General features: G+C 38.5%; 4 protein-coding genes across 9 annotated transcripts; 1 reads left to right on the forward strand and 3 right to left on the reverse strand.

Annotated features, from left to right (window-relative positions):
- The first annotated feature begins 4,457 nt into the window (after nt 1-4,457).
- Nucleotides 4,458-5,585, forward strand: LOC103449018 (uncharacterized). The gene has a single exon (XM_008388292.4). It carries the CDS (start codon nt 4,529-4,531, stop codon nt 5,471-5,473), a length of 945 nt encoding a protein of 314 aa, XP_008386514.2. The 5' UTR covers nt 4,458-4,528; the 3' UTR covers nt 5,474-5,585.
- A 6,730-nt stretch (nt 5,586-12,315) lies between these two features.
- Nucleotides 12,316-15,194, reverse strand: LOC103449068 (ras-related protein Rab5-like). Of its 2 annotated transcripts, none has more exons than XM_008388344.4 (8): nt 14,634-15,194; nt 14,017-14,094; nt 13,746-13,913; nt 13,423-13,471; nt 13,229-13,302; nt 13,035-13,128; nt 12,697-12,811; nt 12,316-12,588 (listed from the first exon to the last, which is right to left on the reverse strand). In XM_008388344.4, exons 1-7 carry the CDS (start codon nt 14,670-14,672, stop codon nt 12,714-12,716), a joined length of 600 nt encoding a protein of 199 aa, XP_008386566.1. In that variant the 5' UTR covers nt 14,673-15,194; the 3' UTR covers nt 12,316-12,588; nt 12,697-12,713. The 2 variants fall into 2 exon arrangements, with proteins under 2 accessions (XP_008386566.1, XP_028965715.1); XM_029109882.2 differs by having other exon boundaries at nt 14,630-15,027.
- A 4,659-nt stretch (nt 15,195-19,853) lies between these two features.
- Nucleotides 19,854-21,686, reverse strand: LOC103452599 (probable serine/threonine-protein kinase At1g54610). The gene has a single exon (XM_008392111.4). It carries the CDS (start codon nt 21,684-21,686, stop codon nt 20,325-20,327), a length of 1,362 nt encoding a protein of 453 aa, XP_008390333.2. The 3' UTR covers nt 19,854-20,324.
- Nucleotides 21,687-22,676: 990 nt separating this feature from the next.
- LOC103449046 (transcription factor IIIA-like) lies at nt 22,677-25,347 on the reverse strand. Of its 5 annotated transcripts, none has more exons than XM_070806035.1 (8): nt 25,070-25,323; nt 24,733-24,870; nt 24,359-24,525; nt 24,097-24,245; nt 23,711-23,996; nt 23,385-23,623; nt 23,119-23,262; nt 22,677-22,996 (listed from the first exon to the last, which is right to left on the reverse strand). In XM_070806035.1, the coding sequence occupies exons 4-8, from the start codon at nt 24,229-24,231 to the stop codon at nt 22,820-22,822; spliced, it is 981 nt and encodes a 326-aa protein (XP_070662136.1). In that variant the 5' UTR covers nt 24,232-24,245; nt 24,359-24,525; nt 24,733-24,870; nt 25,070-25,323; the 3' UTR covers nt 22,677-22,819. The 5 variants fall into 5 exon arrangements, with proteins under 5 accessions (XP_070662136.1, XP_070662138.1, XP_028965717.1 ...); XM_070806037.1 differs by having other exon boundaries at nt 24,112-24,245; nt 25,070-25,313; XM_029109884.2 differs by lacking the exon at nt 24,359-24,525 and having other exon boundaries at nt 25,070-25,313.
- Nucleotides 25,348-25,703: the final 356 nt, after the last annotated feature.

The following is a 25,703-nucleotide window of genomic DNA, read 5'->3' on the forward strand; positions in this document are numbered from 1 at the left end:
TGAGGGTCATTCGACTGATACTCCTTATGGTGGTTCTTCTCAGTCTACATTTTTTTCCTTTGGTCCTTCTCGGATCAAGCCAAACCACAGCAAGAACAACTACAAAGGGAAATTTCAGTACAATCCTCAGTCTCGTTTTGGAAATTCCAAGTCCATTTATGGAAATTATAATGTGAATTCAGCTCCTGGCATCCTTGGTTCTTCTCCACCAAAGCAACAGGGTTTTTCTAGTAACTCTTGTCAAATTTGTGGCAAGTTTGGACACTTCGCTCCTACCTGCAGATTCCGGAATTCTAATAGTGCCATTTCTGAGGGTTGTCAAATATGTGGGAAGAAGAATCATAATGCTAAATATTGTCATTTCAGGAACTCTAACCCTTCTACTCAAGCTCCAACTGCTTTGCATGTTTCTTCATCACAACATTATCAGCCAAGTGCTCATCCTCAACAATTTTGGCTCACTGATTCTAAAGCATCTTCCCATATGACAGCTAACTTGAGTAATATGTCCTTGGCATCTCCATACCATGCCGATGAAACCATTCAAACTGCGAGTGGTGCAGGTTTATCAATATCTCATATTGGTTCCTCCACTCTTCATACTCCTTTAAAACCATTGCAATTGAATTCAGTTCTTTGTGTTCCTGGATTATCTCAGAACCTTTTATCTGTGCATAAATTGTGCTTAGATAATCATTGTTGGTTGATATATGATGCCTTTTGTTTTTGGATCCAGGACAAAGCCACAGGGAAAATTCTCTTTCAAGGCAAATGCAATAATGGATTGTATCCCATACCACTTCCAGCAAGAGTTTGAGCTATCTCTTCTGAGCCTCAAGCTGCCTATCTTGGCCGTCAAGTATCTTCTAGTCTTTGGCATAGTAGATTAGGTCACCCATCTAATTCTGTGATTTCTATCATGTTAAAGAAGTGTAATCTGTCTATCTCACCTGATTCCTTGCCTGTAATGTGTCATACATGTCTGGAAGGCAAAATTTGTAAATTGCCTTTTGTTAAATCTGTGTCTAAGTTTCTCCACCCATTTGAAGTCATTCATAGTGATGTATGGGTCTTTCTCCTTGTACTTCGATAGATGGTTTTCGGTACTATGTGACATTCATTGATGAATGCACTAGACATTGTTGGTTGTTTCCCATTCTTAATAAAAGTGATGTTTTCTCTACCTTTGTTGGTTTTTCTAATTTTGTCTCCAATCATTTTTCCACTTCCATTAAAACATTACAAAGTGATGGTGGAGGAGAATATCTTAGTAAATATTTTCAAAAGTTTTTGTTGGACAAAGGAATCAAGCATCAACTATCATGCCCTTACACACCTGAGCAAAACGAGTTAGCCGAACGGAAGCATAGGCATATCATTGAAACTGCTATAACCCTATTACAAACAGCTTCCTTACCCCCAATTTTCTGGTCTTTTGCTGTCCAAACTGCTGTTTACCTTATCAATCGAATGCCCTCACTTACACTTTATAATAAATCTCCTTTTGAACTATTGTTTAATGATATTCCAGATGTTCATCACCTCAGAATATTTGGTTACTCAGTATTTCCGTTACTAAAACCATATAGCAGTACCAAGTTACAACCCAAGACAATCAAATGCATTTTTCTAGGCTATGCTTCTAGTTACAAAGTCATTTGCTATGACATTGTTCATACCCGGTTTTATATTTCCAGACATGTAATGTTTGATGAGTCAGAATTTCCATATCTCACCTTGTCTGCTACATGTCCTGTCTCTATTAACTCTAAATCTACATCTGTACCCTCCTCACCATCTCCATTCATATTAGTCAATGGTACCAATCATATTGTGTCCATCCCAAAATCTAGGACACCTATTATGCCAGAGACTATGCCACATCCATGTTCTGATCAACACAGTGGTACTTCTACTCCATTACAGTCCATTACTGCATCAACATGCCAACAATCCTCTTCTTCATTCCATGTGGCTCCTGCGATTCCAAATGTGTCATGTTCTGAGATCTTTCATGAGTCTACTACTCCGACTTCGAATGCTCATGGTGTTGCCATACAACATGAATTTCAACCTGACAGATTGCAAGTCCATCTTCCTATTCCTCCTATGAACACTCATTCTATGCAAACAAGAGCCAAAAATGGTATTTTGAAGAAGAAAGCTTTTCTTTTAGTGGTTCAAGATGCTGATTCAGTTGATCTTTCTCAAATGGAACCTGCCACCTATAAGTCTGCTCTAAAGTCTCCATTATGGTTTTCTGCAATGGAAGAAGAGTTGGCTGCTCTTAACACACAACATACTTGGTCTTTGGTCCCATTACCTCATAACAAGAATTTGGTAGGCTGCAAGTGGGTATTCAAGATTAAGAGACATGCTGATGGGACTATTTCCAGGTACAAAGCAAGGCTTGTTGCCAAAGGTTTCAACCAAGAAGAGGGTATTGACTATGGAGAGACTTTTAGTCCAGTTGGTCATAGCCTTGGCAGCAAATTTTGGGTGGTCTTTGCGTCAACTCGATGTGAAGAATGCATTTCTTCATGGCATTCTTAATGAGGAAGTGTATATGTCACAGCCACCAGGGTTTAGTGATCCACATAACCCTACACATGTTTGCAGATTGCATAAGTCTTTGTATGGCTTAAAACAAGCCCCGAAAGCATGGAATGAGAGGTTCACGTCTTTTCTTCCTTCTCTGGGGTTCCTTTCAACATATTCTGATCCGTCTTTATTTATCAAGCATGATGGACATTCTGTGGTCATTCTCCTCCTTTATGTGGATGATATTATCATCACAGGGAGTAATTTTGTACCTATTGTTGTAGTGATTAAAGTTTTGACTGAGGAATTTGATATTAAAGATTTAGGTCCTCTTCACTATTTTCTTAGGATCCAAATCACACCGAATGCAAGTGGAATGTTTCTCTCTCATTCTAAATATGTGTCTGATTTGTTGGTTAAAGCTGACATGGTCCATTCTAAATCGTGCTCAACACCTTGCTTACCATATAATAGGTTATTGAAAGATGATGGCCATCCTTTCAATAATCCTTCTCTCTATAGAAGCATTGTGGGTGCTTTCAATATCTCACTTTCACCAGGCCCGATATCTCTTTCTCGGTTCATCAGGTTTGTCAATTCATGCACTGTCCTATGGACTCTCATTATGCTGCTGTGAAGAGGATTCTTAGATATTTAAAGGGTACTATAGACATTGGCATTCAATTTCGCAAAGGAGACTTGAATCTTCATGCATTCAGTGATGCTGATTGGGCTGGAGACCCTAATGACAGAAGGTCTACTACTGGTTTAGTTGTGTTTCTCGGGCCAAATCTCATTTCTTGGTCGTCCAAGAAACAGAATACAGTTTCTCGTTCATCTACAGAAGCTGAATACCGAGCACTCTCAAGTACTTCTGCAGAAATTGATTGGATCAAACAGATTCTTCACTTTATGAAAATTGATGTTCCTTGTCCGACAACCCTGTATTGTGATAATCTTTCTGCTATAGCCCTTGCATACAATCTCGTCATGCATCAGCAGACCAAACATATTGAGGTTGATGTTCATTTTGTCGGCAAAAGGGTGGCAAAGAAGCTTCTGCAAGTGCACTTTGTTTCCTCAAATGAGCAGTTTGCTGATATCCTTACAAAGGGTTTGTCTACTATTATATATCAAACACATTGCTACAATCTCAGACTTGGCAAGCCACACTCTGCGATTGAGGGAGGATGATAACTATAATATGTGCATGTGTGTGAGATGGTTAGGATGTATGTGAGGTAGTTAAGTTGGTTAAGAGTCTATGGTGTAAGGTTGTGACAAGTGTCAACATCTTAAGAGTCTTATGTTAGCTTAGTAGCTAAGCAATGTAGCTAGATATATACACAATGTAATCAGTGTTAAAATGTTGTTGAAAAGAAAGGGAATAATACATATGTTTTCTTTCTCTCTATATCTCTTTCTTTCTCTCTGTTTACAGGGAGATGGATCCCATCCGGATTCAAGTTGTGGAGATTCTAAAGATCCTCACATCCTAACCGTTTATCATACATCATGTGATCAGAAATTATTTTGAATTTATTTATTTAAAATTAAATACATATAATACCTAAAATAACTAATCGCACAATATACGATAAACGATCATAATAACGTAGGATATCTCCACAAAAAGGAGATCGTCATCCGTAGAATTGGAGAGAATTCACCTCCTAGGATTTGACCATAACTGCCAGTTGCCCGGATAGTATAATAATAGTGTTTAAACTTTAGTGTCAGTACAAAATGACCAATATGACCTTGATTGTCTGAAGGAAAAGCCTTTCCATTCCCCAGGCCTTTTTGCCATCTCAAGATTCCCTTCCCTTGTCAAAGGCAACGTACTGTTTTCCCGCCAAAAATAAAGCTGCTCGGCCTCCAATATAATCAGGACACCCTTTTCCACCCTCAGTCCACCACAGTCTAGAGAGAGAAAGAGAGAGAGAGAGAGAGAGAGAGAGAGAGAGAGAGGTGAGGAGAGAGAGAGATGAAGGGCACATCGAAGGTGATAATGGGGGCCACACTGGTGATGGTGGTGAGCCTCGCCATTGTCTTAGGCTTAATCCTGGTGCTGCTGGCTGAGCTCTACTGCTCACTCTTCCTCAGCCGCCGCCAGCACAAAACCACCAGCTCCTCCAACACCGCTGCCTCCGCCGATGACTCTGCAGCCGCTACCATAGCCGCCGCCACAGCCGCTTCTGATCAGCCCTCAACACAGCAGCATCAAGAGAGTCGAGACCACCCAACTGGTCCTCCTCTCGGCAGCTTCTTGGGCATTCTTCGCGCTCCGAGAAGCTTCCTTTTCCCACCGGCGATTACTTCCAAAGAAGAAGACAATGCAGATATAAAGAAGCAGCATTCTCAGCTCCTCCACCAGGTTTTCGACATCCCGGTCCGAAACCAAGATATATTACCAAACGCATCTCCCCGCCATATAGGGGTAATTAGGTCAAGCCCCTCCCCGTCAATTTCTTTTGTAACTTCCCCACAGCCAACCCCAGAACACAAAATCACCGCCAGTCCACGTGCTAATTGTAACGAAAAAGCTGGCGCTGACGGTGGTTGTGGTGGCGGAGCTGCAGAACATTTTGTGTACATTTCCAACCCCATTTACGACAACGAAGCGATGAAAAGGGCGAGCGGAGCAAACACTCCATTCGAAACGCCGGACACGTCGCCGTCGAGGTTGGAAATGGGGGGTTCTTCTTCTTCAAGCTCCGGGGAGGAGGAGGTTGCGCAGCCGACCCCGTCTGGTCCGTCAAGCCCAACTACCACGCCTCCTTTGACTCCGATGAAGAAGCTCCCTGCGGAGGCTTGCTCTGTTTCTCTCAGAGATGCCAGGTCTCTAGGCACTTCGGGTAGTGATTCCAACAGCAACAATGGCCTCTCTTCCTCCTCCTCTGGTTCTCCTTGTACTTCTCCTTCATGGTGATTAATTAGAACTATTTCGTATTTTTTTTTTCGTCTTTTTGCTTTTTCATTGTATGGGTTTTTTATCCTAACAAATGTGCATTAGGTCAGTTAGTGAGCGTGTTTTATGTGTATCTAGCTTTGTTCATCCGTTCAATTCTTAGTTTAGGATATTATCTGGTAAAAAGAAAGAGATGTTTTTTTTTTTTGTGTGTGATTTGCAATGGGAGAGAATAATTTTCCTACAACTGGATGCGAATATGACGACAGTAAATTTCTGGTAGAGTTGCCCTAATAAAACAGTTCTCACATTAGGTAAGATTTAGTGGGATTAGATGTGATCAAAATACATGGAGGTTTTATTTGTGAGAAAGCCCCACAAATGAAGTGGCCGATACTCCTATCTAAGTTTTCCTCTTGTGGCGAGAGACATTTACATGCACCCCTAAAACACCACTCTTGCGTACCTAACCAAATAATACATTGCTTTGTAAGAAAGTTATAACATATATCACAAGGGTTGAATGTATGTATGTTTTTTATATCGTGGCGGAATCAAGTTAATCATATAATGCTAGATATGACAAATAAAACGCATATTTTTTTGTGATTGATTTAAGATATATCGTAAATACTTTTGATGATTCAATTCATGGTAAATGGGAAGGGTAAAAGTTAGCAGGAAAAAGAAAAAAACATAGTACTCCAATCAGCTTTTCACTGCATGCGTTGGCCATGGCTCGTCTATCCAAGCCATGCCATGCCAAATTGCCAACCGAGAACTTCTCTCTCTTTTTCTTTCCTTCCCAAACTGCAGAAGTAGAGAGCTAGAAGTGCTATTTCTTGTTTTCACCTGCTTTTGTACTAGTTTTCGGAAAAGCAGTTTCATCGCATTTTTCTACATATTTAACGTTTATTTTCGCTTGGGATTGTGAGAAAATGGATGGGGTGTGCACGTGAACCGTAACAAAAATTAAACAAAGACACAAAAAATTAAAAAAAAAATTAGAAAAAAGAAGTCTCTGTTTTTAAGGGGCCTCGAATTGAGACAACCATGCATTTGAAGGCTTAAATAAACAGAAACTGTCACCTGCTGCAATGGGAGGTCTTTGTCCACTTTGGTAAGGACGAGATAGAGAGATAATTGTGTTTTTTAATTGGTAGACCACATATTTTTATATAAGTGGTAAAAAATTATATTTTTTAATTTTTTTTTTTATACATGTATTCTGCAATTTATATAATGACACATGATGTATAATCTTGTATTCTGATCACATTGAAAAATCTTGAGTCAGATAGAGAGAGAGTCTTTGGTTTCTATTCATTGATTTGTTTCTTTAATTGTTGTAGCAGTTTCGGCGAGATGTTGTCCATTATTGGAGATGTACTAATAACAAAAAAGGAAAAGACGGACAAAGAAACTTAAATTAGGATGAGGAGGATTGAATCATAAAAATTCCAAAAGTTGTGACAATTGATTGAACATTGCTAGTGTTTGGTGGAACCATTGAGAGATGAATCTCTAAAAAACGAACTATGCATATATTTATAAGTAGGTTTGATATGGAATTCTAAATCAAAAAGTTTCGAGACAAGAATTTGAAGACCAATTCCAGACCAAAATTTTGGTATTCTCAATTTTTTGGATTCTCGAAATGTTTTCATTATTTCGAAATGGATTGAGGTTGGATTTTCAGTTTTGGGCTATTGGGTATTTGGGTTGAAATTTGAAAATTTTGGGGTATGGACTAAAATTTGGGCTTTTCGCCTAAAATATTGTTTTTCAATTTTATATCAATTGAAATTTAGACTTTTTATCTCATACCAATTTAAAATTTCATACTATTTCATTCATACCAAGTCAAATTAATGTTCCAAAGTTTCAAACTACTTACTTTCATACTCCTATTTCTAATATAGTTTACTATCAAACTACTTAAATTCAACATTAAACATGCATGCGACCAAAATAAATATATTTTTTTGGTTCGGTTCAGGATTCCTGAATCATTGAATATGTAATCCTGATTCCCATACTGAAAAGTTCATGATCAGTTTGGTATGGATCCCAAAAAATTCGGTATTATCGATTTGGGAATTTTTCAGTATATGATCGGGATTTTTTTATTTGGTTTGAGATTTTCGGAAAAAAATTTCAGCCCTACTTATAATGATTGAGTTATTCTCTATATTACTAATTGATTTTTTGAAAATACTTCAACTTTTTTCATGATATCAGAGATGGTTGGCTCACATATGAAGTTAACAACCATATGTGCTCCATGTCACTCAATTTGTGTTGTCCACTTGTTTGGCTTAAAAATTTACCACATGTGAAGGAACGTGTGAGGATGTAAAGATAAAAGAGTCCCCACATCGATGAAAGGACAAACTTTGTAAGGGTTTATAAAAAGTTGAATTACTCCTTATATTACCAATTGAGATTTATGGTAGAACTCTGTTGATGCACAAAACCGGATGGTCTTGGAACAACGTAAATCCGACCGTGGATCTGCAATGAAATGTAAATAACACAAGATGTATCGTGGTTCACCCCAAGGTTTGGGCTACGTCCACACTGATTATGTATTTATTTGAGGGAATAGAGAGGGAGAGGGTGAAAGCTTCTGAGAGCTTCTGAGGATGAGAGAGGGGATCTCAGGCCTAGGAATTGGCCTCCGAGAGTGAGAGTGAGGCCCCTCTAATTGTGAGGGTGAGGGGTCCTTTTATAGAATAAGGACTCCTCACTTATTACATATCTGCCCCTTCCTTTATCCCATAATTACATTTAAGTCCCCTGAGTATTTGTACGAGATCTAAATACGAGGCCCTAAATATGGTATAAACAGTAGTCCCCCAAGTCTTCAGTCAAGAGAGTCTTTTGGCTGGAGACTTGAAATTCAGTCCATGTGTGGGCCGAAGTAACTAGATGTCGTCTAGAACTGATGCTTGATATGAGGCGGTGCCCAATCTGAAATGATGCTCAACTAGAAGTAGCACATGTTGCGAGGCCGTTCTGCTTGTAGCTTGTGTTGCCTTGGTTGGCTCGGCTTGTGGCGTTTGAAGGTGAGGGAGTCCCTTTTATAGAATAAGGGCTCTCTCCTCAATACATAAGTGATGGGTTAGAGTTGATGCTCGCAGTGAGACAGTTGCTCAGTAGACGGCGATGCTCTCTAATGGTGGTGAGGGAGTCCCTTTTATAGAATAAGGGCTCGCTCCTCAATACATAAATCATGGGTGATCTTTCAATGAAAGTGAGGGAGTCCCTTTTATAGAATAAGGGTTCGCTCCTTAATACATAAATAATGGGCTAGAGTCCCCCAAGTATTTTTCATGAGGCCCAGTTGAGGCCCAATATATGGTACATAATGTAGTCCCCCAAGTCTTCGGTCAATAGAGTCTGTTGGCTGGAGACTTCAAATTGAATCCATGTATGGGCCGAAGTGGCGGTTGTTCGGAGGCGGTATTTGTATACCCTGCACTGAAGCTTTGTAGGTGAAGCTTTGCAAGTGAAACTTTGAAGCTAGAGCTCTGTAAATGAATCTTTTGAAGCTGTTTGACATGAGTGATGCTCATGAATGTTTAATTGACATGAATGATGCTCATGAATGTTTGATTGACATGAGTGATGCTCATGGATGTTAACATGAGTGATGCTCATGAATGTTAACATGAGTGATGCTCATGAATGTTTATGTATGATTGATATGAGTGATGCTCATGAATGTCTATGTACGAATGACATGAGTAGTGCTCATGTATAATTTTGAAGTACTGGGTGTATTTTTGATCACTTGGTTGGTGATAATAGAGGCAAGTTGCCGAATAATTTTTTGGAGTACTGGGCATACTTTTGGTCACCTGGTTGGTGCTATTTTGGGCTTATGGGCCTTCGTCCTCCACAACATGCCAGCCCATTTATTTTGGGCTTTGCCTTTTTTTTTTTTTTTTTTTTTTTACCCTCTGATGGGATTTATACATATTACCCTCTGATGGGGTTTATACAAATGTCTCCGAAAGATAAAATAAATTACATCATTCTGGTGGGGTGTTTATTCCTTGCTTTTGCTTTTGTTTCCTGCAGCTCATTTGATTGCTTTTGTTTTCTGCTTTTGTTTTTTTTTTTTTTTTTTTTCTGCTTTTCTTTCTGCTTTCTGCTTTTGCTTTTGTCTCCCGCAGCTCACTCGTGGCCTCGGTGGAGCACGTGGCTCCTTTAATGCTGAAGGGATGGCCTAGTTGCTTTCGGCCTGGTTGTTTTTCTTTTGCTTTTGCTTTCCCCATCCTTGTTTTTCTTTCTTTTGGCTGGCAGATGGTAGACAGTCATCATATCATTAATAATAATAATAAAAAATCCTTATCTTCAAGAGGTCTTCCACTGCTTTTTTGTAAGATTTTCCTGAAGCCATCTCGAATTCTTTGGGCTTGTGTGGCTATCCCACCACCGAGAATACTTGAGTCTACCCCAAGATTGGATCGTCGCTCGCCTCTCCTCGAGCCCACCGGACTTAACCGCCAAACATTTCGACGGGTTCACTCTGAAACCCGGACCGCCACATTCTCCACATTCTCCACCCTCTCCAACGGCGCAGTCAGATGCACATTCAGAGGCCGATTCAACGCTATCCCAAACATCTTCCGGAGACCGTTGGATCTTCGCCAGGTGTCTCTTCCGGCGATATCACCATCCCATGATATTGTCACATCTGTAAAGACTGCTGGGTCTTCTGGGTAGACTCCGATTGACCCGGAACGACATCGTTTTGGGTGGGAACGGTAGACATGGCAGCGGAGAAAGAATGGCAAGGAGTGCAGGATGCGCTTCTGCTCCTGATAAAGTTAAAATCTGCACAAAAATTCTTGGAAAAGTTGAGGAATGTAGAAGGACTGAGGCGCATTTCATGGGATGGGCCAGGTGCGTTGAATCTTTCTCTAAACCCAGCGAATTGCATCAACCATCGGAACAGACCCGACTTCTCCAGCCCAAAGTTCCGATCACCCAGCTTCGCCGCCTGCTCCGGATGAAGTTGGCGGGATCTGTTATCAACCAGGATGAAGTCGTTGCCGAGGCCGTGGTGCTTGACGAAGTGGCCAAATCCAGCTTCTCTGCAGTCGAGAAAGGAGGGACTCCATCGGCAGAGAGACTGATTGTAGCTGTTAAGGAGCAATTCTGATATCGGCGGCCATGGGAAGGCGTCACGGAGGCTTTGGGCAAGGAGAAGATGGGCAGTGTTGGCGGCGGAGGTGGAGAGCAGAGCGTATCCCCATGGGGATAAGTGTGAGAGGTCGAGCTGGGTGACTGCCGTGAAGCAAATCGGGATCCTGTGCAGCATCCACCGCTTGACCTCGCCGCTCGGATTTGTTCTTGTTTTTATGTTTTTTGTTTCTGCTCGATGGGGTTCTGATGCCCCTTGCTTTCCTCCTAGCCTTCCTCTTTGCTAAGAAATCAAGTCCAGAGAGTCGTTGTCTCACATGTATATATGTGTGTGTTGTTTGTTGCGTGCGGCCGAGCTCACGGTGGAGAGATCCATTGTTGACCCCAGTTATTTGATTATTGTTTCGCAAAAGCAAAAACCCTCGAAGATCTGTGGGCTTGTGAGGAGTGTTTGAGATTTGGATATTTTCTGTTTCTGGGTTTTTGTAGATTTTGCAGATTCACAGTGGAGGTGAAAAAATGAAAGAGAACCGACATAACTTTTTGTATCGATTCCCACAGACGGCGCCAAATGTTGATGCACAAAACCGGATGGTCTTGGAACAACGTAAATCCGACCGTGGATCTGCAATGAAATGTAAATAACACAAGATGTATCGTGGTTCACCCCAAGGTTTGGGCTACGTCCACACTGATTATGTATTTATTTGAGGGAATAGAGAGGGAGAGGGTGAAAGCTTCTGAGAGCTTCTGAGGATGAGAGAGGGGATCTCAGGCCTAGGAATTGGCCTCCGAGAGTGAGAGTGAGGCCCCTCTAATTGTGAGGGTGAGGGGTCCTTTTATAGAATAAGGACTCCTCACTTATTACATATCTGCCCCTTCCTTTATCCCATAATTACATTTAAGTCCCCTGAGTATTTGTACGAGATCTAAATACGAGGCCCTAAATATGGTATAAACAAACTCTACTTTTTTTATAATATCAGAGTAGGTTGCTTCATGTAAAACTCAAACACAACCTCAACTTTCTCGTAAATATTGATGGGTTTTAGGCTTTGGATGCCAATTTGGTCAACTCTGTCAACATGTACTTAAAGAAAACTAACTTCCAAGTGTACCGTGGGACAGGACCACCATGGCCAAGGACCAAGGTCCTATTTAAGGGGAAAAGGGCATAGCCAAGGACTAAGGTCCTATAATTTAAGGGGAAAAGGTTTAAAAGCATTGACCGACAGAAGCACAAACAAATTGGTCATAATCATCTAGTAATTGCAGTAAATCAGATTGCTTTGTCGGATATCACGTTCGTGGACAAATCTTGAGTGTAAACCTTTTAATATCACTATATATTCATCTTTATTTCTCTTATCACGTAACTAATCATTTAACAAGAGACATGTATAAAACGAAATTATAAAACGATTACAATCAACCATATGTTTCCACTGTGCACTAATGAACAAGCTAACAACAAGACGAGCTTCGCTGTCCCCCTTGTAGCATACCCCTCTTTCCACCGCACACGAGAGAAACATATCTACAATCAAGTTTTTGGACAATGGTTCTTACACTTCTCATAATGTGTTGATGAGAGTTGTAGGAACAACTGCCCCTTTACTCGGGGCACATGAGTATATCTCATCAGACGGGGATATACAGATAGGTTAATTTTCAACTTTTGAGCGCGAAATTTTATTGATCATACAAGCTACACTAAAAAAGAGTTGATTGTTTTATTGACCGTCATCACACGTTTTAACACGTGACATATTGCTTCTCATTATTATTATGTTCCACAATCACTCTCTAACATCAATTAACAAAATGAAATAATTCTTATAATTTGTACAACATATACTAAGGAAATTCATATTTGTAACCGGTTGGCAGAGCTTGCAGATGGACCTTCATCTCTGGTGGAGCCACAGTTTTTGTTAGTTTCTCCATCTTGTTGAACCATGTCCTTGAATTTGTTCGTAATCCTGTTAAAAGAAGTTTACCAGCTTTCAAATTGTCGAATTTAACGAGAAAATAAAACATAGTGACCACATTGAAATCGAGGCAAGACACAGCGAACGAAAAATGCATACCGAGAGATCATCAAGATTCAAGTGCAACAAAACATTCTTCTGCTGGGTGGCTGTGATCTGATGTGTAATTTTATCCCAGTTTGACGAGAAGGGCTAGCTTTGGCCACTTTTTTTGCTGCAAAAAGACTTTTCATAAGCACATTTCAAAAATATTTGCTAACAACCTGATAGGGTGGGAGACGTGGGCGTAGCCACATTAGTTAATTAGAGCGGATATGCTCCCTCTGTGCGCCTGAGTTTGAATCCTCATCCCATAATTTAGATTAGTTTAAACTTTAAAGTAGAATATCGCTTGTATGAGAAAAGGAAAACATTTTAAAAGGGTGATAAGTTTGTACCTATTTCATAAAAGAGCTCACTGACATTCTGTGCAGTTTTTGCAGACGTTTCAAGAAAAACCAAGCCATTTTCCTTAGCATATTGCTCAGCTTCCTGCAGCCAAAAATAAATTCAAAATATAAATTTCATGAGAAAAAATTGAAGAATCGATAAAGAACATTATATGAAATGTGTCCTGGTGAAGAGTGAATACCTCAGACCCTACTTTTCTCTTCTCTTCCAAGTCAGCCTTGTTACCAGCCAAGAACATTATTAATGTTGGATTTGCTGATATCAAAACAACATTTGCAACAAATTTAAGTTAAAGCTTGAACTTTGATCAATATCAAACTTCAATCATATCCATCGGAGAACTTATTGGAAGTACAAAAGCTGTCATGCATTTACCTTGTCGTTGCAATTCTTGAACCCATTTTTTTGCTCGGACGAATGACTCCTGCAGCAAAAAAACAACACATATTGAACATCAGAGAGGACATTGCCGAAGTGTTATTAAGTCATTCGACACATGACAATCCAACCCAATCCTAGGCAACGAACGAGAAGCAAAAGTATTATCCGACGTTCTAGAGGTTATAAATGCCTAATACAAATCTTTCTGTTGCTAATCAGCAAGCACATTAATCTCATTAGCAGTCATTGTTCAAGGCATTATGTAAATACATGGCAACAAATGCATGAATAGGAACAATTCCGGATAGTTCCCATACCATGCTTGTGATATCATACACCACGACAGCCGCAGCAGCGCCGCGGTAGTACATAGGAGCCAGGCTGTGGTACCTTTCCTGGCCGGCGGTGTCCCATATATCGAATTTGATAGTAGCTTCATTTAGTGACAGAACCTGAGTGAAGAAAGCTGCTCCAATTGTTGATTCCTGCAATTTTTACAGTACTTATATTAATTAAAATCCATGAACAAATATTCTAGTATTCTACACTTATGTACAAACAAATTAAATATTTGATCCAAAGTGAAACCTGGTACTCCAAAAATTTTCCAGTCACAAATCTCAGTACCAAACTTGTTTTCCCAGTTCCCATGTCCCCAAGAAGTACCTGGAAATAATCATAAGAACCAAGTTAATCGATTTACCAAAATGCACTCTCCTCTTTGCTGATTTTCAATGTGAAATTATATTTACTTAAAAATTGTAACAATCTCAACAATCTAATACTTGAATGCAACATATGCGTCTAACGAGTTTGATTCCTATAAAGTATGGCTCTTGTGATTATTTCTATATAGAAGCTCGATTTCTATATAGAGGAGACAAACTCCCGTTAATTACATTCCGCGAGAGTTCTATTTTGAGAACTATGAATGTAATATTTCAAGGACGAAAATGCAGATCGGATTATAATTCAGGAACCATCGCTACAATCAAACTCTAAAATCATTTATCATCGTGGATGGTGCTCATCAAGTTAATCAGAATCAACTAAGCCTAAAAAGTATAATCATATCAAACTCAATTAATCTTACAAAATTACTACAAAGATAATAGTAATTAGCAATAGCTAATTAGATCATGCACAATTAATTAAATGAATAAAAGAAAAAAAGGAAAAATATATAAAAAGGAAGACATACCCACCAGCTTGGCTTGTATATTCTTACTGCCAGATCTCGCCATGTATCTCGATTAAAAGTACTTCCAGCTTTTTTCTGAAAAATTCAGAGAAACTCAGGAACAAAAGAGATAAAGATTTCTTGGTGTGAAAGTGAGAACTTAGCAAAGGCACTTATGAGGCCCGAGAGAGAGAAGAAAATCAGAATATCAGATACACGAGAATTGCTAACTACCAGCACCCGCTTTACTATTTCCAGTTCCAGGGAATGTTTAAGGCACTAGATTGGCCTTTGATCACTAGGTAAAAGTCCTGGAAGGAGGAAGATTTGTAGTGGAAATATCATTTCCAACTGACTGGTAGTTTGTTCGTTGACTGGTAGTTGTTTTCTAGCTGCATTTTGTTTTTTGGTATGTTTCTTCCATTTTCTTCACTTCACTTCTTTTTTTTCTTTTCCATTTTTATTTAGCTTGTTACTTTCAGTGCATGCTGGATCCAGCCAGAGGAAGAAGGAAACTCGGGAATCATCAACGTTTTTGCACTTTTCCAAGTTTTCTTAACCCGTACGACATGACATTCATACATCGATAATCGAATTTCGGGCTGTATTTAAGGCTTAGTCTGCTAATAACCATTTCATTATTGTACAAATGGTCCCTCAACTTTAATCAAATTGGAGCAATGGTCCCTCAACTAAAAATCCATTACCATTGGTCCCTCAACTTATCAAAATGTGTAGCTATAGTCCTTTTTATCAATTTTGTCAAAATTTTGTCAAAATAAGCTATGTTGGAATGACCATTTATATAATTAGGGTCCCTTAACTCATCAAAGTGTATAATTATGGTTATTTTCGTCAACTATGTCAAAAAATTTGTCAAAACGAGTTATATTGGAAGGATCATTGCTACAATTTGGTTAAAGTTAAAGGACCATTTCTCCACTTGAATTAAAGTTCAGGGACCAATGGTAATGGATTTTTAGTTGAGGGACCATAGCTGCACGTTTTGATAAGTTGAGGGACCAAAGGTAATGGATTTTTAGTTGAGGGACCATTGCTCCAATTTGATTAAAGTTGAGGGACCATTTGTACAATTTACTCTATTTTTAATTCGTACTTTTTTGTGTTTGTGATATGTGTAGGCAATATTTGCAATGAAAACTAAAAACAAAATGATTATCAAACAGACCTTTAGATCATTAAATTCTCGCCTTATCAAACTCAAAATCAAATATTCAGTTCTTTTATATCTATATGCAACCAATATCAAGGAAAAACTCAAGTTTAGAAGTAATTTTCTCTAAACCACTTGAATAACAAGTCATCTAAAAAAATTGCATTTTTAAAAGAGACATAGATATAAAGGGATATTTTTCAATTAGGTAGATACATTTTTATAATCAAACCAAAATACAGTATACTAATTGCCTCTTAAATTAAGTTTATAATCAAACCAAAATACAGTATACTAATTGCCTCTAAAATTAAGTTTATATGAGTAACAAGCCAGCCGACTTGTATTGTTGAATTTCATACGCTATCTTGATAACTTAAAAAGGTTGCCTCTATCATCTAACGAAATGAAACTTGAGGGGATTGGACCGGGAAAGGTGATAAGGCTTGTTTAAATGATTTTGAAATAGTTGAAAACATTTTTGGTGGTACTCGTTTTTAGTAAAAATGTAAGTAAATATTGAAAAAGCACTTCAAGCACTACCTGAAAAATACTTTAAGTACTTCCTACAAGAAGCACATAATATTTTTTTACAGGAAGAAACATTTCAAGTGCTTTTAAAACTCAAAAATATTTTTTTTAAACATTTTCAGTCATTTTAAAAGCACTTCCACCCTTAGGCACCACCTCAAATTTCAAATATTAATAAAATAAAAACTAAATAAAGGTTTGTACTGATGTATTTCATACAAAATAATACGAATATATATAGCCGTGTGAATCTAGTTGAAATTGTAGTAGTATGAGACAGCTCATAGCCTAATATGTTTGAGTTTGATTTCAAAGATGTACGCCAAATTAAATATTACATATTTGAAAAATGGTTTTATATTAAGATCATCTTCTTACATAAGCAAATTATCACTAACAAGCATTCTTGCTTTAATATAGACTATCCCACATTTTTATTTTAACTCCCAATGTTTGATAACTTGATTGCAATGAATATTTTAATGATTACATATAGGATATTTTCGGTTGGATGAGATCGGATGCAAGCATTCCAATGCAAATCTAAAAAAAGTATCCGAATAAGATATTAGTTCCAATTTCGTTTGGATTATTGGAGATTCTCTGAAACTTCTTTTTTGATTTAGCAAGCATTGAGAACTTGTTTTTGCTCTTTTCTTTCTCTCAACTAAAAGATGCAGAAAAGTCATACATGATAGAAAATAAAACAAGCTTGCAACAAACAAATTGCCAATTTCAATTTCTACACATTGAACAAGGATACTGTGGTCCTGTAATTTGTTGCTATATGCAGCGTGGGCTAGCTGATTCGAAAACAACAGGAATACATATCAAGTAGTCATGAACAACCCATATCTTCCATATGGGATCATGTCATGCTTGGCTAAGATAACACACACACACACACACACATATATATACACATATAAATATATGACCAGAAGATGACAATTACCTTTAGGCTTTAGCAACAATGGGAGTGGCCAGATCTTTTTTACTTAGGGTTAGGGAGACCACATGGACCATGCATGATCTGGTGTAAAAATAGCAAACTAATCAAAATCTACTCCGAACGTGTACAATCAGCCACATTGCATATATAGTTTATAATTACTTCCACATCGAAACCTCATCTTCGTGTAACCACTAGCCATAGCCACTCACCTTAGTGATCTCAACATCACCCTTTTTTATCTTCAAGTCTTCTTCGATATCGATGACAACTTTTTTCTAATGACAGAAGTCATGAATCGAGAAGTTAGAAATAGCTAGCTATGAGAGAAAAAGCATTGAGATGAGATCAATTATTCCTCAATGATTGATTAATTTGTCGCGTGTTTCTTTTATTTTGTATGTATTAGTAAACTCGGGAGAAAAAAATAAAATAATTCTCCTAACCATGTATTAGAGAACATAAAAAAATATAGATTCAAAATATTTTATTTCTCGTTCCACCAAGCAAGTAAACATTCATGATTTGCCTTTCACTTTTTCTTTTAAAAAAAATTGCTTTTTACACTGATTAAAGGTTATTATATGAAGAGTTTGAAAAAGCTTAAAACTCTTAAGTGGGTGGATTATCCTACTCTCTTATCTAATACATAATTAATTTGTTTAGAAGTTGACATGATGACTCCTCATCTGTTTTTAGTCACCCTTTTTCAACCTTTAGACCAGATTAGCATAATAACTAAGACTTTAGAGTTTACTAATTTCGTGAAAAGTACAGATATAGGTTAGCAACAACAAACAAATTAACTTATCCATTTGGATTTTCTGTATTAGACCATTAGTTAATATATATCATAACCTTATATCCGAATTACTTCTAACTTTCTAGTAATTTACTAATTATGTTGGTAAACTTGTTAAGTGATACGTGATGTTAATAATTAAATATTTTAAATTTGGTTACTAGGAGACAAATAAAGGTAGGAATCAAAGGGTACAAGACGGACCAGGATCCTCTCCTGAGCTAAGAATGAGGATCCTCCTCATCAAGGGATGTGGACCGTTGGATGAAAATCCAACGATTACAATTATTATAATTTTAAAAGGATCCTCTATTTGTAGCCGTTGGATTTTCATCCAACGGCCCACACTCATTGATGAGGAGATCCTCATCCTTAGCTCAGGAGAGGATCCTGGTCCGTACAAGACAACTTGATTGCCTTACTTGATTTGATCACTTCAGACCTCACACTCTTCGAGGATAAATATTTTTTTTCCCTTCTAATTTTTCTCCTATATATAAAGCCAATCTGGCAATAAGTTTCCACATAAGCTCTTCCTTCGTTAGTATCACTATTCTCTATCAAAACATGGCTTCCCATGGCAATGGTCTGAAAGTCTCAGTTTCTCCAAAAAATGGTGGCAACGCAGAAGCTGCATCACTTACTTCACCAAAAGGCCAATGTCTGTGCTCACCAACGACACATCAAGGCTCTTTCCGGTGCCGTTTTCACAGGTCCCGGTCATCGACTTGGATGAAGCGATCAAAGTCCATGCCTAGCAATAATAACTCAGTGGCTTCTTTCTCTCCCACATCAGTACTTGATCAGTCTACTTAATTAATTATAGTCTGTAAGAAAGTTTGGTGATACATCCTTCCGATTAGCATCTTCATTAATTAGTCCTACTATATAGTAGTTGTATAAACAAATAGGTATAAGGAAATATTGCCTCCGTGTGCTTAATTCAGGTGTACGTGTTTTTTATATGAATAATATGATGGATGTATGTGTTATAATTTTATCTTTATTAATTAGTGTTTCTCTAATTTCTGAACAATCAAGGCACCCATCAAAAACATATATATATATATATATATATATATATATATATATATATATATATATATATATATATATATATATATATATATACACGCGCGCGCGCGCGTGTATAAACATATCCATTTTCATCAAAATAGTACTAAGTGATTATTGGTAAAGTTACTTGAGAAATACGTATAGGCAAGACTGATCTTGACAAGGGCAGGTGGTGCCACCTCACAGAGCTCTCAATTTTTTTTTATTTTTTATTTTATTATGAAGAGTACTGGCTGTTATGTATTGCCTCCTTTCATTCTTCTTCTTTTCTCTAGACCATAATATGGATATCTGAAACAGATGAGTTTTGTAAGGCTATGATTTTAGTCAGTTTATATACATCAAGTGCATATCATATGCAACACCTGATATTTTTTTGTTAATGGCTCCAATAATAACAAGTAGTAGAACGATATCTTATCGCATGGTATTGGATGCTTGCGTGCCGTCGCATTCTCCTTAGTCTTTCATGTCAAACTTTCTTGGATTCATTAATCGAAACCTTTATCCAAGGTTCCAAAATATTTTAGTCCAATCCATGCATTTTTCTAATTATTGTAGGAGTAAAAGGAGTGGTAGTGAAAACACTCATTCTATAAATTCAAACTTGCGATCTTTTCGTTATCGTATCCAAGTAAATACAAGATGAGAATAGAATAATCTTTATGACTTACATATTTGAATTTTAGAAAATAATATTTTAAATGTGTTAGTGAAAGATCATTTGACAATAATTATAATTACATAACTAAATTCTGAATTTGATATATTATATATTATTAGTGGTTGATGCCAAATTTTACACCATTTCATGTTAGAAAGGTCGGAAATGTAACGTGAACAATTTTTCATTGCATTGAAAAGAATTGAATATTTAATTAAATCTATTTATTATAATACTAACTTAACCTTGAACCATTTTTTGTGACTAAGAAAGAAAAGCGTTACATATGGTTCTCCTAAAATACTGTCCACCACCACTATTCCTGCAAGCGCGGTAGCTTGCCTTCCGGATGTTATCTCACTAAAAATATTGCCTAAAAATGTAGATGCGTTGCAAACATCTGTAATACTGAACATTTACGATTGTTATGTAGCCATTAAGGTTGGAAGTCCACCATCTTTTACTTACCATCTCTTTTACTTTCAGTTACACTGAAAAATTACTCCTACAACTAGGTCAATCCGGAATCAAATTTTTCACCATTTGATCTAGATCCGGCATACTAGCACTAGCTGGAGTACGTCGAAATGTGCAAGTTTTCTTTGCAGCAGCATCGCCCAGCTCAACTCTACCGTTAGGTCTAAGTTGAGCAGCCTCGTGGTACCGGCGTTCAGCATCGATTTGTTTGGCTGGGGGATACTGTGGGAGGCCACGAGGCTCACAAGCAAAAGGCGCTGTCATGAAAAACTCACTGCTCAATGCAGCCGTGGCGGTCTGCCTTTCCTCTGGATCGAATGCGAGAAGAGTTTCAATAAGAGGCAACGATGACGCCGGAAAATCTTTGAACTCCGTTCTTATGCGTCTTTCGCAAGGCACCGGCCATCTATAATATCGATTCACATACTGCAACTTTGCTGATTTCCGGTATTCATCTGAAGGTGTACCACATAATTTGTATATCTTATGTAGTTGATTCAACTCTGTCTTGCCAGGCAGGATAGGTTTCCTAGCTAATAACTCCGCTAAGATGCAACCCGCACTCCAAAGGTCCACCCCCTCCCCGTAATTTGTAGCCCCTAGAAGCAGCTCGGGAGGTCGATACCACAGCGTGACCACCATATTCGTCATGGGACGACGCTGTTTTGACCACCGATCAAAAAATGTAGCCATTCCGAAATCAGCAATTTTAAGTACTCCTCTGTTGTCTACCAAAATATTTGCTCCTTTAATGTCACGGTGAAGCACGCCGCGCCTGTGGCAGTGCTCGAGCGCAGATAGTAGTTGGTGCATGTAACATTTTATCTGAGCTTCAGTAAATTTAATTTCCGGCATTGCGGCAAGTCCGGCTAGATCATGCTCCATGTACTCAAACACCAAGTACAAACTACATGCCGACAACCTCGACATGATCAGACCTTCCAGCTTGATCACATTGGGATGATCCAGTTGCCGCAAAATTACAATTTCCCTAGCCATATATTTAAGGCTCCCGGGCTGCTTAACATCAAACCTAACTTTCTTTAGGGCAACAATTTTTCCCGTGACCGTATCTCTAGCTTTGTACACATTACCATAAGTTCCGCCACCGATCTTCTCAATTTTTTCGAACGTGTCTGCGCTCCGCGGAATCCACCCATTGAGTGCCTCCCCGCATGCCTCCACAAGCCAGTGTGGCCACCCGGCCGCCACCTGCTCACCACGCCATTGCTTCGGTAGAATATTATAAAGCAAACTCGGAGGTCTCTGAGCCTTATCCCCACCAACAAGAACCGCTTCAGTTCCACTGTCCACAATCAGACTGTTGTTCGATTTCTCAGTAATCACCTCAGATTCTACTCGTGAGACTGAGGACACTACTCTGCTACTCGCACAACCCATTCCAGTAATAAGATTACTTGAACCCCAAGTATCTTTCAGAGCAAGAACGATCCTGAATTTCGATTGATGTTAAGCAAAAGTTGATATGAGAACGCAACAATTCTTCACTTAGACTAATATATGTACCGAATCCTGATTGTAGTAGGAAATTAATATAAGCGTAAGTTCTAATTGACAAGGGAAAAGCTATAAGTTCCTAGTTGACAAAGGAAAAACTAGACCAAATCGACGCCAAATCAAGAAACATAGAGTTTTCATTCTTTAAAAAAAAAAAAATAAGACCAATCCATGCCAAATCCGGAAACACAAAAATAGGAGATATTACGTAAATTTTACGTAGGTTTTAAGTGTATGTATATGTAAAGCGGACCTAGCCTTAGCCAGGTTCACTCTAGACCAGTGTTCTCTCGCTTTGCACCCAAGTTTGAATTCTCTTCTCTATAGTTTAAATTATTTATTGTTTGTCAAGAAAAGAAAAAAAAAACATTACATAGCAACCATCATAGAAACTTCAAAATGGGAGAGAGTGGTATTGGTATATGAGCAGCCATCTTGTTAATTTAGTGCTTGATATTATAGGCAAACAAAGAGGATGACGAACAAATTATGAGGACGAGAGCAGCAGCAAATGCTGCTCTCCGAGCTGCTGTCAGAGGAGATGACATGCAGTCGAAATGGAAACTTATGGCCGATGGGCAAGCTCGGCAAGAACGTCAAGGAAAGGTCATGTTTACCGCGTGCCTACATCAACAGCCGGAGGAAGCATGAAGGACAATCGAGAAACAGAGAAAAGGGGCGACAAAAACAATAAGTTATCGTGCTCGAAACAAGGATGGCACCCCGTAGTGCATCTGTAAAGGATGTGATTGCTGCCCTGGAGGGGGAACCTCAGATGTGAGGTGAATGGTAATACTCTGATATAAAAGCACTGGCGAACAATCTAAAAGTGCGAAGCATAGCACAATTCTCTCCATGATTACTTACCAAGACTTTGTTGAATACAAAAATGCTATATATATATTTATAGTGTTGAGATTCATTACACCATCCAACATCCATATCTATCTACTTCCTAACTCACTCTCATAAGTTAGTACTGACGTGTGCGGTAATTTTAACTAGAACGCCATGACTCAATTCCCATCCTCCGCGTCTTGTGAGAGCAACCACGAGAGGTAGTCAGGCTCTAGGCCCAACTGATCTGGTGGAGTCACCCGTTTTCGTAAGAGCATTTCCACAGAGGGGCACTTCCTCTTGCAGCCACCCCTTGGCCTTGACTGGAATTGCTCATCAGCCTCTACAAAATCCCCCTGCAAATCAAATCAATAATGTTCCACATATGAATCCATAACGTAGCATGTTCCTGGAAAGATGCTTATCCGAAAATCCAACATATGGAGGGTATTGAAGTATATCCAAGTACGAAACTCACATATGCATATACATGGCGTCCAGTCTTCTCATGGTTATCTCTTACATGCTTGTATGCAAATCTCATGCCACAACCTGAAAAGCTGCATACAAAAGGTTTATCTTCGAGGTGTACAGCCTTGACATGTTGAGTGAGATTTGATTTCTGCAAATGTACAGCCAAAACCCGAAAAAGCAAATAATTAAAAACTAACCATGGCAACACAAAATGCCAAACAATAATTTTTTGTACCAAACTAATGCAACCATTCAAAGTCCGCAACTTACAGTTGAAAATGTTTGAAGACAACCATTACAGCTGCATTTAATTCTCTCAACTGAAGGCGCTCCCCCTTTATGGGTGAGCAGATGCCTTTTGATATTCCTTTTCAGCTTCTTGGAACCACATATCTCGCATGTAACATGTTGGTGGGAGGACAAGATATGGGCCTTAAGGCATTGCTCGTTGGTAAAATATTGCATACAACCTAGTTCGGAGCAGAATGCCTCCACTGAATCCAGATGAACTACAGAAATTAAGGATGTCGTTTAGAGTTTGCAAACATACTACGGAAAACATAAAAAAGAATTCAGAATTTAGAAATTAAAGCTACCATGAGAATTCTCATGCTTCTGCAGTTTCGAAGCAAATTGGAACACCTTTCCACAACCAATTTCCTGGCACACATGCTGTTTCTGACCTCTTCCTACATAAGTGCCATCATCATTATGAAGTTTTTTAACATGCCTGCTCATGTTACCTTGGCAAACAAATCCACGATTACAGTTCTCAATTGAACACTTAAAGAGTTTCCCTTGGTGCTGAAGAAGATGGCGATTTAAGTGGTCCTTCCTTCTAAAGCTGGAATGGCAATCATCCACCGAACAAACATATGGCCTCTGTACAGAATAAGCTAACATAAATTCATAAACCATAACCACAATTCCAAAATACACATGAACACAAATACACATGACACGAATTCGAATCTCAAATTACGTGATTGAGGCTCGCCTGATGGAGCTTCACAGGAGGTCTCCCACCTGTTACTGGTCCACTCAAGTCAAGCTCTCTTGCATTTTGGAGTTCTTTGGGTGGGATCCAATGCTTCACGCTGTCCAATGAATACTTCATTAAAATGTCGATTCCTGCAAAAATTTTAACTTCAATTGATGCAAACATAAAAAAAACTTCATACAAAAAGTGAAGAATAAGCTAAAACAAATTCACAAACAAGCTACACATGTTCAAGCATTCAAACCTCAAACTGAACGGTACGTGATTGAGGCTCGCTTGATGGAGCTTCACAGGAGGTCTCCCACCTGGTACTGGTCCATTCAAGTCCGAAACCTCTTGCATTTTGGAGTTCTTTGTGTGGGATCCAATGCTTCACGCTATCCAAAAGACAGTTCTTAAAGATATTGATTCCTGCAAAACTTCAACCTTAAATTGTTGCAAACATGACGTAAACTTCATCGAAAAAGTAAGGAAAGCTATAGACACAATCAGCTGATATGAAACTATCACAAACTAATCCTTATCAGCTGGTTTCAGTGCAAAACTCATAACCCAATTACATACTTTTCCAATACGAAAACACGTGAAAGCTACAAAACTTTGAATTCAAACAAATACCTCAAGGGAATGGCTTTGCATATGTTGCTTCAGATGTGCAGGTTTCTTGAAAGTAGCACCACATTCTTCGCAAGTATTGGATTTTTCCTTCTCTCCTTCCCCTTCCCCACCAGCCTCTTTTTCCATATCCATCTCACCCTACAACATATAAGAAAAAAACAAAAACAAAATAAAAATTCACACAATCAATCCGAATAAAACCCAAAATTTCAAATTACGATTAAATTGCAAACTCAAATCAACCCACAACAGTAAATCCCTCGAATTCAAAAACCCAATTCGTAAGAATTCATAATTCGATCATAAAAAACAGAATTTAATAGAAGGAGATGGAAACCTTGTGGTGATCGAGGATGTGAGAAGCGATCAGAGCCTTTTTGGAGCGGCAGATGCCGCAGAATTCACAGTAATATCGCCTTATGTCTCTAAAAATTGGCACTTTCTGATCTGCTTCTTTGTTATCCATTGATTTCCCGCACTCTCTCTCGACTCTCTCACTCTCACCCGCCAAATTCATCAGCAGACCGCCGTTTGGTTGGTGCCTTTCTGAAGTCTGTTTTTCTAGGGTTTTTGTGGTAGTCGGGGATATACGCTATTGCCGCTCCTTATTTTACCACTTCCACTCGAAAACAAGTTTTGGAAAAATTGCAAAATAGCACCTAAGTTTTCGCATTTTATGTATTTACTTCTTAAACAAAGAATAGCTACAACTAATCACTCAGGTCTAATATATTCTTCACAATTCCATTTAGTTTTTTTTTTTCCTTGACGATATATTTACGTTGGAATTAACTTTAACTATTCAAAGAACGAGGAGGGTTCACTCCTCAAAATACTTCGTGATTGGTTCACGAAATTTCATGTTTATGATCGAAATCGGTTACAAAGTATTTTGAAGAGAAACCCCTTGTCTTTTAGTAGCCAAACATTATCTTTACAATTCTATTTCTTTTGATATGTGACTTACATGC

This window comes from Malus domestica, chromosome 02 (assembly GCF_042453785.1).
Source record: "Malus domestica chromosome 02, GDT2T_hap1".
Taxonomy (NCBI): Eukaryota; Viridiplantae; Streptophyta; class Magnoliopsida; order Rosales; family Rosaceae; genus Malus; species Malus domestica.

Excerpts from the sequence above, each read along its gene's own strand:
- LOC103449068 (XM_008388344.4), bottom strand. The coding sequence starts at position 14,672 with ATGGCGAGATCTGGCAGTAAGAATATACAAGCCAAGCTG. Across the intron at positions 14,095-14,633 it reads AGAATATACAAGCCAAGCTG|GTACTTCTTGGGGACATGGG; the intron begins GTGGGTATGTCT and ends GATTATTTCCAG. Across the intron at positions 13,914-14,016 it reads GAAAATTTTTGGAGTACCAG|GAATCAACAATTGGAGCAGC; the intron begins GTTTCACTTTGG and ends TAAAAATTGCAG.
- LOC103449018 (XM_008388292.4), top strand. The coding sequence starts at position 4,529 with ATGAAGGGCACATCGAAGGTGATAATGGGGGCCACACTGGTGATGGTG.
- LOC103449046 (XM_008388323.4), bottom strand. The coding sequence starts at position 25,249 with ATGAATTTGGCGGGTGAGAGTGAGAGAGTCGAGAGAGAGTGCGGGAAA. Across the intron at positions 23,997-24,732 it reads TGCAAAGCCATTCCCTTGAG|AGGCCATATGTTTGTTCGGT; the intron begins GTATTTGTTTGA and ends TATTCTGTACAG. Across the intron at positions 23,263-23,384 it reads GTCTTCAAACATTTTCAACT|AAATCAAATCTCACTCAACA; the intron begins GTAAGTTGCGGA and ends GTACATTTGCAG.
- LOC103452599 (XM_008392111.4), bottom strand. The coding sequence starts at position 21,686 with ATGGGTTGTGCGAGTAGCAGAGTAGTGTCCTCAGTCTCACGAGTAGAA.